Source organism: Megalobrama amblycephala, linkage group LG15 (assembly GCF_018812025.1).
Source record: "Megalobrama amblycephala isolate DHTTF-2021 linkage group LG15, ASM1881202v1, whole genome shotgun sequence".
Classification (NCBI taxonomy): Eukaryota; Metazoa; Chordata; class Actinopteri; order Cypriniformes; family Xenocyprididae; genus Megalobrama; species Megalobrama amblycephala.
In genome coordinates, this window is record NC_063058.1 from 17525694 (window position 1) to 17538246 (window position 12553).

At 38.3% G+C, this 12553-nt stretch overlaps 1 protein-coding gene across 13 annotated transcripts in view; it reads left to right on the plus strand.

The window, feature by feature from the left end:
- ppfibp2b (PPFIA binding protein 2b) overlaps positions 1 to 12553 on the plus strand; it is a 79265-nt gene that overhangs the window by 53988 nt on the left and 12724 nt on the right. For 4 of the 13 annotated variants that reach the window (XM_048159656.1, XM_048159659.1, XM_048159663.1 and 1 more), the window contains 13 exons: positions 585 to 788; positions 1700 to 1792; positions 4613 to 4724; positions 5250 to 5282; positions 8143 to 8204; positions 8329 to 8404; positions 8538 to 8650; positions 8871 to 8938; positions 9164 to 9238; positions 10943 to 11003; positions 11231 to 11266; positions 11600 to 11741; positions 12186 to 12218. In XM_048159656.1, the coding sequence (XP_048015613.1) occupies positions 585 to 788; positions 1700 to 1792; positions 4613 to 4724; positions 5250 to 5282; positions 8143 to 8204; positions 8329 to 8404; positions 8538 to 8650; positions 8871 to 8938; positions 9164 to 9238; positions 10943 to 11003; positions 11231 to 11266; positions 11600 to 11741; positions 12186 to 12218 (1108 nt within the window). The remainder of the gene's footprint in view (positions 1 to 584; positions 789 to 1699; positions 1793 to 4612; positions 4725 to 5249; positions 5283 to 8142; positions 8205 to 8328; positions 8405 to 8537; positions 8651 to 8870; positions 8939 to 9163; positions 9239 to 10942; positions 11004 to 11230; positions 11267 to 11599; positions 11742 to 12185; positions 12219 to 12553) is intronic. The other 9 variants (XM_048159667.1, XM_048159668.1, XM_048159657.1 and 6 more) reach the window with 8 other exon arrangements.

A 12553-nucleotide genomic window follows, 5' to 3' on the forward strand; every position in this document is an offset into this window, starting at 1 on the left:
CCCCACTCGAGCGATTTGTTTGCTAAACTAAAGAAGTCATTCAGCATCTTCGAGAGGTTAAAAGGAATTGGATTTGACGGTCGTGCTTGCCGTCGCTTCTCTATCGTCATCGTGTTATACCCGCCAATAGCAAGCAAAGTGGATAAGCCAGTCTGTGATTGGTTCCCGCAAAAGTGTAACAGAAGCAGTAGAAATGAATGTATGGGTTTCCAGACTGAGATGCCGGGCGAAATCAAATCGCCAGCAGATCAGGCTGGGTTTACCCAGTCTATATATACACTGTTTGCCATTTGTAGTGGACAAATTAACTGTCACAGTTTGAAATTTGTGCTTTTAAGATTTTAAAATTTTATTTTAAAATTTATTTTCTAAAAGTTCAAAAAACCTGAACCTGGAAATACTTCTCTTCAATGGACATGTGACTTATTAGATACTAAAACTGACAAGTCCACAAAGCCAAAGAATGAATATGCCTTTTCAGACAACCCCAATTAATTACAAATCTATTCTGTCTATTCATAATTGTGTTTCCAAATCTGATCAACGTTTTCCTTTTTCTGGTTTTCTTGTTTTTACTCTCTCAGAGTGTGGTTAATCTAATTAGTGAACTACAGGAGCAGATGTGTAAATTCCAGGAGGAAATCAGCAATCGCATTCAGGAGCAGCGGGCCCTCGAGAGCCTGAGGGATAGTGGCACACGCGAGGCTCTCGACCAGAGCCCTGATGTGGGCCTTGGTGGCTCGGATGCTGAGGAATGCAGCTGCCGCTGTAGAAGCGGAGGAGAGAATGTAGGCAGATCCTCCATTACGTGGTGGATTTACTTCAAGACCCCTTTTTACCTCTTTGCTCTACCCTAAAACATAACCATTCCCCCATCTCACTTTTGGACACTCCAACAGGAATTACTACTAACTGCCTCTTCCTACAGTGAATCCAATGTGTCTGCGGGCTCCACTGTGGGAATCTCATGGTTATTGGTGTTTGTAGTGTGTTCTGATGAAAGAATGTAATTTATTTTGGGTGTAAACCTGCATGATGGAAGCTCACTAACGCTAACGGTTGCTGAGTAGTTCCAGAGAGCTTCCAGAAGGGTTGTGGGCTTAGTGGTGACCCTATTAGATGTTTCCTCCTTGATCAATTCTGCCAGTTTTTGAGGAGCCAAGGCATCTTTTTTAGAAACTAATTGGGTTTCCCAGGAATCTCCAGAAGCTTTCTTGTATTTAACTGCACGGTGTGTGGGTTTCATGGGTCAATCCAAACACTTTCTTCTGAATTTTCTTTGAATTGATCTAAATCAGGGATGGGTAACATTGGTCCTGGAAGGTCACTGTCCTGCAGAGTTTAGCTCCGACCCTGATAAAAATCTCACTTGCCTGTAGTCTTAGTAATCAGGTGTGTTTGATTAGGGTTGGGCTAAACTCTGCAGGCCCTTCAGGACTGATGTTGCCTATCCCTGATCTAAATGATCTTAGTGCAGAGCCCCTAAAGTGAAATTCGTATGGGAAAAAGCCCTGGAACTTTCGAGTGTGCACAAGAACGTTTTTCCACATGCACAAGTAAATCTCTGGGTTTTATTTTTCCAGCAATGTCAGTTTAGGGGCTCCTTACCTTAGATAGCTGTTGCCAGGATGGTAGGATACCACTCAACCACTGTAAGGCAATGTGTAATTTTTCTTCTTTGTTTTTGTTTATTCATCAGGCATTGCTACAAGAGCTTCGCCTTCTTAAGAGCAAAGTTGAAGAACTGGAGGGGGAGAAATCGCAATATGAGAGGAAGCTCAAAGCCACAAAGGTAATGTATATTTAACCTGGACTCCTGTTAGTCTTCAGTCTACTAATTGGTGCTCTTGCAGTTTTGATTTGTTCATCATGAACTTTAACTACCACATCAGCATTTACTAACAGTCTCTTTAGCCATATTGGCTTAACCCCAAATGCAAACTCTCAATGTAACTTCTTGCTTTGATCTTGTAACTGTTCTATACATACTAATCGGACTCTTTATTCTATAGTTCATTGCACTCTCACAAATTCATAAGCTCTCAGCATAATGAACATTCCTCTGGCTTTCTCTTCTTCCAGCTTTCTATCACCTATTCCCTTCATGTCTGTTACCAGTCGCTCATGACCAAACTTTCTACCCTGAAGCTCACGGTCGAGCACACTCAGGTAGAACGACAGCATTGGGAGGAGCGCTGTCGGACAGCTCAGGTGCTTAACCCCACTCCCACTCCTTATTATCCCTTGCCATCCTCCCTGAGGAGTATGACACAAAGGAGAGAGTGATGATGGCCCTGTCCCAAAATGGCACCCTCAGTCCTTGCGTACACAGTTTAATAATGTAATGTTGCTGGATAACACCACTAAAAAATCCTATAGAGACAGCTGTAGAGTCCTTCATGGTCAATTGACGACACCCTTTTGAATCATAAAATGGGACACCCTAAAGTCTTGTGGACCACAGGGACACCAAAAAATGAAAGCTGCAAGTTTGCATCAAAAAGTGCCATTTTGTTCAGGGTCGATTTCATAACACTTCCACCTCTAATCAGGTCTTGGAGGTCTACATTTTCAACCAAGCTTTGTTATAGTTCCTTGAAAATGTCCACTCCTTTGGTTGTTATGCCTCTCTGAGCTCCCAGTCTGAACCCCATGCTCCTTGTGTCTCTTGAACCCTCTTCCATCTAGATTATTTCAACATCCTGCAGAGTTTAGCTACAACCCCATATACTTTAAACACACCTGAACCAGCTAATCAGAGTCTTTAGGATCTTCAGGAACTTTCAGGCAGATGTGTTGGAGCTAAACTTTGCAGGAAGGTTACCCTCCTGTAGCAAGATTGGACACCCTTGATTTATGAAATTGGTCGGCACTCGGTCAGTTGTTGACAAGCTTTTAACATGCACTGTGTAGTTTTGTGCAATAATCTTGCAGCTTCCTGATCCTCAGTTCTTGATGCTGACCTGTTTAGACAGCTCACAATTGCTCTCAAGAGCATGAGCGAATAATAGAGCTCTACATGGTCCAGCGGCAATCTTTTAAACCACGTTATGTGTGGAAGCAAGCAATGTAGGGAAACCGTATGAGTGGATGGGCTACTAGAGATCATCCATCTGTGTTTGCCTCGTGCTCATTGATAGAAGAAGCATGTGTATGTTTGTGTAAGGATTTGCATATTAGTTCAGGTATGCATGACTACATCCTCCAGCAGATTGTAGGGTCTCTCCATCTTGGGGAATAAGGGTTGAGCAATTCAACATGGGGATATAAACAGATACACACACCATATCTGTACATGCATCCTTTCTGTAGACTTCATTATGTCTGGTTGATTTTCTGTAGCCTGTAATGAACTACTACAAATGCATTTTCCCAAATTTAGTCATATTTTCCTGTTACTGCCCACTCAACTTTCTCATGTTTTACTAACAGCGGCAGATGGGTGGGGGTGGGGATGTTTATTTGTTGTGCCATTGGTGGCACGGAAATTATAGAAGGGTCATGTGTGATGCTATGTGCTAACATTTGAGCATTTACAAGGTCAGGATGCTCTGAGTCTGCTGCCAAAGAGTTTTTAGCCAATAACAAATAAGTTCTGATGGGGATGACGTACATGTAATCTCTTCAAGCTGATGTAAATCGAGTCGAAAATCTGTTGATTTAGCTTGTTAGGATGCTGCATTGTGGAAAGAGTTGTCATAAATGTTAATTTAGCTCAAAATAAATCATTTTCTGGGAAATCATATCAGAGAGGTGTGCTAGCATTTTGGTGGTGGTGGTACGTGAATGGTAGCAATATGCTACAAACACAGAAAATGTTTGCTTGTGTGGGGTATCGTAACTTTTCTTCCTGTTTTGTGACAACTTAGTTGGTGCTATGTGTGAAATGCTGTTAGTCGCCCCCAAAACGGTGAACCCTGTCAAAGACTATAGAATAACACGAGACGTGTCACTCTTTTGTTTTGAATGGGAGAAAGTGTAACGCGCAATATGGCGGAATAAGTCCCGCCTTCTAAATAAGAGCCAATCGCCGACTGGTAAAGTCATTGCGTCACTGCAGCGGCCGTAAGAAGCTCCGGTTCCTATAGAAACAGTCAGACGCGCGCCTCCGAAATGAGGCGCAAGAGACGCGCATTTAGGTCTGCGCATGCGCATTAGCTTGATCCAGCATAAAAATACAGTTTTTGTTGTCATGATTCGAGCGTTTGGAAAAAAAATTATGAGACAGTTGTTGTCAGATTTCATTGGTGATTTCAAATATGAAATTTAATCGAAAGCTTGGCAAACAGCTTTGGAGCTGCATGATGCCCAGGATGCCCGAGAGGCGTTTCAAAGATGGCCGCCGAGTGAAATGACTTGTCTTAAAGGGACTTTGACCCTGTTGTGCCTGACTGTCACATTTGTGTTGTCAGTGTTGAATTCTTCTGTTCTCCCAAAAAGCATTAATGTGATCAAGTCCATTTTGAAGATCCACCATGATGTTGTGTAAAATGTGTGCCTTGTTGTCTTCTTTCTTACATAAAAATGGATTAAAAAAATCATGGTTTAAGCTGAAGATGTTTTCCCCATATTTTGAAAGGTGCTAATCTGCTAAAGTGTTTCTTTTTGTTAGACTGAGATTGCCAAACTCCAGCAGCTGCTTGTTACGAAAGATGCGGAAATCGAGTGTCTACAGAATCAGCTTCTTTCTCGAGGAACTGTCAACAATGACATCACAGAGAGAGGTACATCTAAGAAGATTAAATCCTAACGGGTTGTTGAAGTGCTACAAAATGCTATCAAGGCCTTAGCCCAGAATAATTTAGCATTACATTAATAAATGGCACTTTCCATAAATAGGCTACAAAACCAGTCCTGAAATTTAAGTTATTTTTCTTTTTAAACAAATGATCAATGAAAAAGATGCTTAACCTGAAAAATATTGATCGTCAACCTCATGTGGTTATACTAAATTTTATATGTTGTTACTTTTATGAGGTTTGCAATTTAACCCTAACACTAACTAAGTTAGGAATGTGTCTAAATATATTTTAAAGCTATTTTGTTTGATTTACTGTTGTTTTATACAATAAAAATCAAATGGTTAGGTCATTCAAAGACGTTCCCTGTTTGTGGAAAGTACCAAATACTAGCTGCATGGGAGTGACGGTGTATGTGATGGAAAATGTTCATGTGAGTGTTGAAATTACTAACATGTGGCTTTTTTGGTAATCACTGTGGCCTCTTGTCTTGGACGCTCCCTGTTGTAGAGGAAGTGTATAAGAAAAAGCTGAGAGACAAACGTAAGCGCACATTTCAAATCAACATCTCAGATTCTCCCATGCTGTACCCCAGCTTGATTCAACTGCCCCTCAGCGTCTCTCTGTCAATCTGGCTAATGTACGCTGGCATGCTGGCAAGCCTGTCACACACATCCCCTCAGTGGCTACCTGTGCGTGTGTGTGTGTGTGTGTGTGTGTGGAGGGGGTGTTATGTGTCTGATTCATGCTTGTCGTCACACCCTGCAGCCACTCATTGCTTTCCCATGGGTCTGTGAGCTCAAACTCATTCTTTACTATTAATGTAGGGCTAGGGCCAAGGCCAGTTCAGAGAAAAGAAATAATGAATCAACTAACACAGCTACTAAATGTTGCTGAACTTCATTCTTCATTGTAGCACTAAGCAGATAATCTCATAATTTGTGGAATTTTAACAACTCATTAGTAAATGTATTTTATTGACTGAAGTCTTAGTCAACATAGTGTGTGAAAAGACTGACTTTATATGTAATCCTTTTTATGTTATGTTAAATATACTACATATTAATTGTAAAATATTTATTAATATTATAAAAAATAATATACAAAAGCATATGAAGTACAGTACAGTCCAAAAGTTTGGAACCACTAAGATTTTTAATGTTTTTAAAAGAAGTTTCGTCTGCTCACCAAGGCTACATTTATTTAATTAAAAATACAGTAAAAAACAGTAATATTGTGAAATATTATTACAATTTAAAATAACTGTGTACTATTTAAATATATTTGACAAAGTAATTTATTCCTGTGATGCAAAGCTGAATTTTCAGCATCGTTACTCCAGTCTTCAGTGTCACATGATCCTTCAGAAATCGTTCTAATATGCTGATCTGCTGCTCAAGAAACATTTATGATTATTTTCAATGTTGAAAACAGTTGTGTACTTTTTTTTCAGGATTCCTTGATGAATAGAAAGTTCAAAAGAGCAGCATTTATCTGAAATACAAAGCTTCTGTAGCATTATACACTACCGTTCAAAAGTTTGGGGTCAGTAAGAATGTTTATTTTTATTTTTTTGAAAAGAAATTAAAGAAATGAATACTTTCATTCAGCAAGGATGCATTAAATCAAGCAAAAGTGGCAGTAAAGACATTTATAATGTTACAAAAGATTAGATTTCAGATAAACACTGTTCTTTTGAACTTTCTATTCATCAAATAATCCTGAAAAAAATATTGTACACAAATATTTTGTACAATTGTACACATTAAATGTTTCTTGAGCAGCAGATCAGCATATTAGGATGATTTCTGAAGGATCATGTGACACTGAAGACTGGAGTAATGATGCTGAAAATTCAGCTTTGCCATCACAGGAATAAATTACTTTGTGAAATATATTCAAATAGAAAACAGTTATTTTAAATTGTAATAATATTTCACAATATTACTGTTTTTTACTGTATTTTTAATTAAATAAATGTAGCCTTGGTGAGCAGACGAAACTTCTTTTAAAAACATTAAAAATCTTAGTGGTTCCAAACTTTTGGACTGTACTGTATGTATATTTTTTGTAATCCTTTATATGTGAAGTTAAATATATATTTTTATGAATAATATTTTCTAATTATGTAATAAACTATAAAATATAATATATTAAAAAATATATAAAGTACATTGGTCCTTATTAAAATATAGTTGACTGATTTTATTTGTAATCTTTTTATTAGGTCAAATATATAGTATTATATCATTATAAAAATAAATATATATATATATATATATATATATATATATATATATATATATATACTGTATATACTTTGGCCACATTATATTATAAATTACATTATAAAATATGATTAATATTATAATTAATAGAATAATATATTAGATTTACTAAAATGTATACTGTATGTGTGATTGTGTGTTATGAATGATTATCTAATAATAATACTAAAACAGTGTGAAGGAAGGTTTTCCTACTGGAAATACTAGGGATACTAGGGAAATACATTAAGGAATTTTTTTTTTTTTTTTTTTTTTTGAACATGGTAGCTGGTTAGCTGATTTAGCTGAGGTGGTCAGCCAGCTCTAACAAGGTTAATGTTGCAGGATGAGGTTGTTGACTATCATGTCAGTTTGTCTGAGCATGAGGTTCTGCTATGAAGTCTTGGAGTAAATCAAAGCTTGGCTAAAAAGCATGCGTCAAACCTGGACAAGCATGTACACACTTAAAGAGAATGTTGTTTTAAAGAGTGTTTCACCTGCCATCGTATATCTTTCTTCTGACAAACCTTCAGAAAGACCAGCATGTCTTTCTGAGCTTTTCTGGACTGACACTTGACCAAGGAGGCTGTTTTTTTTTTTTTTTTCCTCCTAGAGGGCTGGTTTACCTCAACATCATCTATCTGTGTGTTTTTTAAATGGAGTATGTCACCATAATGCAGTGTTGGGGAGCAACTAACTAAAAGTAGCAACATTTTTCATTTAGCTTGACTGTAGCTCAGGAAGATTTGGTTAATTCTAGTGAATCGAAGTTTGATTCTATTGAATCGATTTGTACTAAATGTGTAGTGGAATATTCCGTTAAATCTATTGCACATTACAATGTTTTTGTATGGTAAATCAGGGTGCATTTTATTTTATTTTTTGTATTTAGTGTAAATTTACCTATTCAAATTTGATGCTGTCAGCTTAGAGATCATTGTTTGTTTGTTCAAAAACTTGCATTGTTTCTACTTTCTGAATTATGAAAGATATCATTTAAGTTTATACAATGTAGCTTGCTTCTAGTTTAACTACATTAAAACTGTAATGCTACTCATAATTTAAAGTAGCTTCCCCAACACTGCCATAATGATGTAATGGTGCATATGAACTGAGTTCTGCTCTTTATGTTCCAGATCAAGAGTTACAGAGGTTAAAAACGGGAATGGAGACGCTGATAGCTGCCAATAATGAAAAGGTAAGTCAGCATCTGTGCACTTGGAATTTAACAGGTCCAAAATTTGCAAGAAGCAACATGCGTCTTGTAACATTTAGAGTGGTTTACTGATGGACTGAACATCTACTTCATTTTGTTTCTGTAGGATCGCCACATAGAGGAACTCAATGTTCTGTTGGGCCAGTACAGAAAATTGAAGGATGGCTTGGCCCATTGTCAAGGTACATGGTTATTTATTTGATAAACCTTTGCCTTAAACTCCATCTTGCTTCTTCAATGTTTTAGTCTTCGCTTTGCTAGATGAGTTTGTCCCACAACATAGCTGAAGCTGGTTTTGATTCTCTCTCCCTTCAGTGACCAATGATACATTGCTGTGTGGCAGCAGTGAAGAGGATCTTAGTGGCAACCGAAAAATAAAAGCCCTGACCCATAGAGCGTACTCGGACATCATCAGATCAGAACTACAGGTACAGTTTCAAAGGGTCATATCATGAAAAACTACATTATGATTGTTTTTAGTGCACCTTGACTAATATTATAAGTAGACTTCTGGGGAATCATAAAATGCCAAAATACAAAAAAGCAAAGATTATGTCCCATTTGGCTCCATATTTCTATTCAACTTCAGTTTTATGTTAAGTTCCTGTTGTTCCCAATGACAATTTGTGTTTATTTTCCTTTCCACAGATGTCTTCCCGAGGCCCGTCACCACTCCTGGTCTCTCCTCCATGTCTACAGAGGGAACTGGACTCCAGGTGAGCGAGAGGTTGTATTATTAACAGTACACTGATGATAGCAGAGTCTCAGAGTCCCCAGTGGGCCGCTCTTCTTAAAGGCATTAGGGATCAGAAGGCATTTATGGGAGAAGGACCATTTTGCTGCAAATCCGCTGTCCCAATCGTTCACCCAAGCTAATGTGATTTTGTCACCTCTATTTCTCTTCCTTGCACTCCATCCAAATCTATCCTTCTCTGGCCCAGCTGTCGCAGTATACAGCCCTCCATGGAGACCTCGATGGTATCCATTGGCGATTTGGGCTTTTACAGCAGACAATGGCAAGTGGAGTGTGTGTGTGTTTGTGCTTGTTTAAAAGGCTTTCCAATGCAGCATTGGCTTTTTGTTGTGATGTCATTAGCAGGGTTTCCATCCAAATGTGAAGCAAATCTTTTCAAAGTTCACGAAAAAAGAAAAAAAAAAAGCGAATTAGGTGCGTTTCCATTAAGTTGTGTGAGCGGATGACAGTGGTATTGGTCATAGACGCTGCCGAGCACCCACGGAAAAACACAAGATATTCTCCATTCATTTGATCAATAAAACCCTCAAAATCCACCGGAGTTTTTGTTCAGTGCTAACTTAAACACCTCTGATTGGCCATTGAGTTCAAGAAATCAACAGATATCTTTGTGATTGCCTACATTGGTCAATGCTGCAAAACACGTTGTAAATAGAAACCTTACGCATTGGATCATTTGCCAAACCAATATGCTATTATTATTACAGAGAAAACTGATCCTAGACCAGCAGTTATGGGTAGCTTTTCCCCCTAAAAACAATCAGATGCAGCAGCAGGCAGTGGTTTGAGTGAGAAAATTCTGCGCTAGTCTCAATGTATTTGCAGTCCTTGTTTTTCTCTTCGCGAGACTCGAATAACTTTTGTGTAATGAAATCCCCAGGCACACGGAGAGAAAGACACAACGATGTGTCGGCAACAAAGACTATAGAATAACACAAGACGCGTCACTCGTATTGTTTTGAATGGGAGAAAGTGTAACGCGCAATATGGCGGAATAAGTCCCGCCTTCTAAATAAAAGCCAATCGCCGACTGGTAAAGTCATCGCGTCACTTCAGTGGCCGTTAGAATCACCGGTTTCTATAGAAACAGTCAGACTCGCGCCTCCGAAGAGACGCGCATTTCGGTCTGCGCATGCGCATTAGCTTGATCCAGCCTGAAAAATCCATTTTTTTTTTTTCATGATTCGAGCGTTTAGAAACTAAATTTATGAGCCGGTTGTTGTTAGATTTCATTGGTGATTTCAAATATGAAATTTAATCGTAAGGTTGGCGAACAGTTTTGGAGAATTTGATGTTTCCCCATTCAAAGAGATTGCATGATGCCCAGGATGCCCGAGAGGCGTTTCAAAGATGGCCGCCGAGTGAAATGACTTGTCTTAAAGGGACTTTGTTTGGTGTTACTTGGCCGTCGGCTGTTTAGCGTCGGTTGGTCGGCAACCACTGGCAAAAACATAAATTGGCGCCCATGGTATTGGTAGCCTAGTAACCAACAGTAAATAAAACGCCATCAGCGGAAACAGCCGATTAGTAACGTGGGTTTAGTGTTCGCTACGTCAGAATTTATTCTGCAAATGCATTTCCATCTATCGTTATTCACATTTACTCTTTTTCGCACAAGTCAAAAACCACCTCGAGCGAGCGTAAAACTTTTTTGCGACTTTAAGGGATTTTTTTCTCGAAATTTGCCGTTTCCATCACTCATTTCTAATGCAATACTTCAAAATGCGCATAAAAACAGTGTAATGGAAGCAAATCATTGATCTAGTCAAGGATGCCTAAGGATTTCTTGTGATATTCCGATTGGACCTCTGGTTCTAATTTCAGTCATCTTTTGTTTTTAACCATGTGTGCTGTATGTGTAGACATTTGTTAGTCCATGACGTAACCTGAGCCAGTGAGATGCTCTTAGTCCGCAACAACGTAAGCAGAGCTTGTTTAATATAATTGTTCATGATTTTATTTTCAGGTCAATGCAACGGATGCTGTCCACCAGCTTGGAAGATCTCCAAAGTGGAAGCTTACAGATGGTACGAACACCTGAATCATTTTGGTCTAAATAAATGTGACTCTTCAGCTTCTTGTGGCCAACTAACTCATCAACTAACAAAATGCTTTGAGTATGAATGTCTCAGCTCAACTCAAATCTCTTTAATACTAGATTTACATTAACAATAGTGCTTTGTTGTATGTTTTAACATACGACGTGACTAACTGAGTGTATTTTTGTGTGTTTATACTGTTGGTTTTTCTTAAGCATGTAGTGGGCCAACCAGTAGAGGCTGTTTTAGAGGTACTACCAGCTAACATAAACCAATAAAATAAAGCAAACACAACACCATAACCACAACAATAGCCTTTGCTGTGTGCACATGCATTAATTAACATCGCATATGCTTTGCTTTTTGTTTGCCTGGCTTATTTGAACAAAAAATGCTTATTAACAAGAAAACACATACACCTGATATTAGTGTTCATTCTAGTCATTCTAATAAAATGTGTATTTATATATAATTTTCCTTATATTCTAAAGCTGTTTGTAATTATTATTAATTCATATGGTTAATATACTCATTATATCGTAGCAACATAAAAGATAATTAAGATAAATGCATTTCTTGTGCAGAACCGATATATTCAGGAAAATAACAAATACCAGACGCTCCCAGGCAAGTTTAGTCGTCCAGAGCAGAACGGAGTGAGACTGCCTTCGTCTTCCCCACTACAGTTGTCCCCTGATGAAAGTGAAGACAGTGAATTCAACCTAAGTAAGCAATCATCTCATAGCACCCATAATTCCTTGTGTCAAAATCATGTCACATGGGCTGTGTCTGAAAACAGTATATTTAGAGTGTACAATAATTATTTCTTGCTAGAATACAATATATTAAATGATATATATATAAATAATTATCTTCATATACTGCCTGCATTTCTCAACTTTCAGACACACCCATAATTTCTGTTTTATACTATGACCTTTGACCTTATTAACACTATTATGACTGTGCTTGTTTGCTCTTCTATTTCCTGAGCTCAACAGACTATTCTTACTACTTTTGCTTTTTGACCATAACAGCTTTTTTTAACACTACAGTGTCTTTGCATGGGCTTCTGTGTATCTTCCCTTTACTCTTTCTCTCTGACTAATCCATCTCTCGGGCTGTGTGGCTGTCTCTGCACGCGTTTCCCCTCTCTCACTCCGTGCGAAGATCGCTGCCGAAGCGCCAGCGCTCCAGCTTTAGGTATTGTCCTCTCAATCTCACGTTAGCATACGACCACAGAGCACACTCTTGCTGTGTCATATTGGATTTAACCTAAGCTCTCCTATCCTGATTCTTTAAAGCTGAAAGCAGAGAGTTTTTTCTCTCTCTCTCTTTCTCCTCTCAGAGATTAGACTTAGTTTATATGAGCCTTGCTGCTTTGCTTTGAGTTTAAACTGGTGCCATGTGATGCAAATATTAATGTACTGTATATGGAGGGGAAAAAAAGGAATAAGGAAAAATCCATTTATGCTTCATATATAGAAGTCTCATGCTAAAAGCGGAAATGTTTGAGCATTTACCCTGCTTTAGTTTGG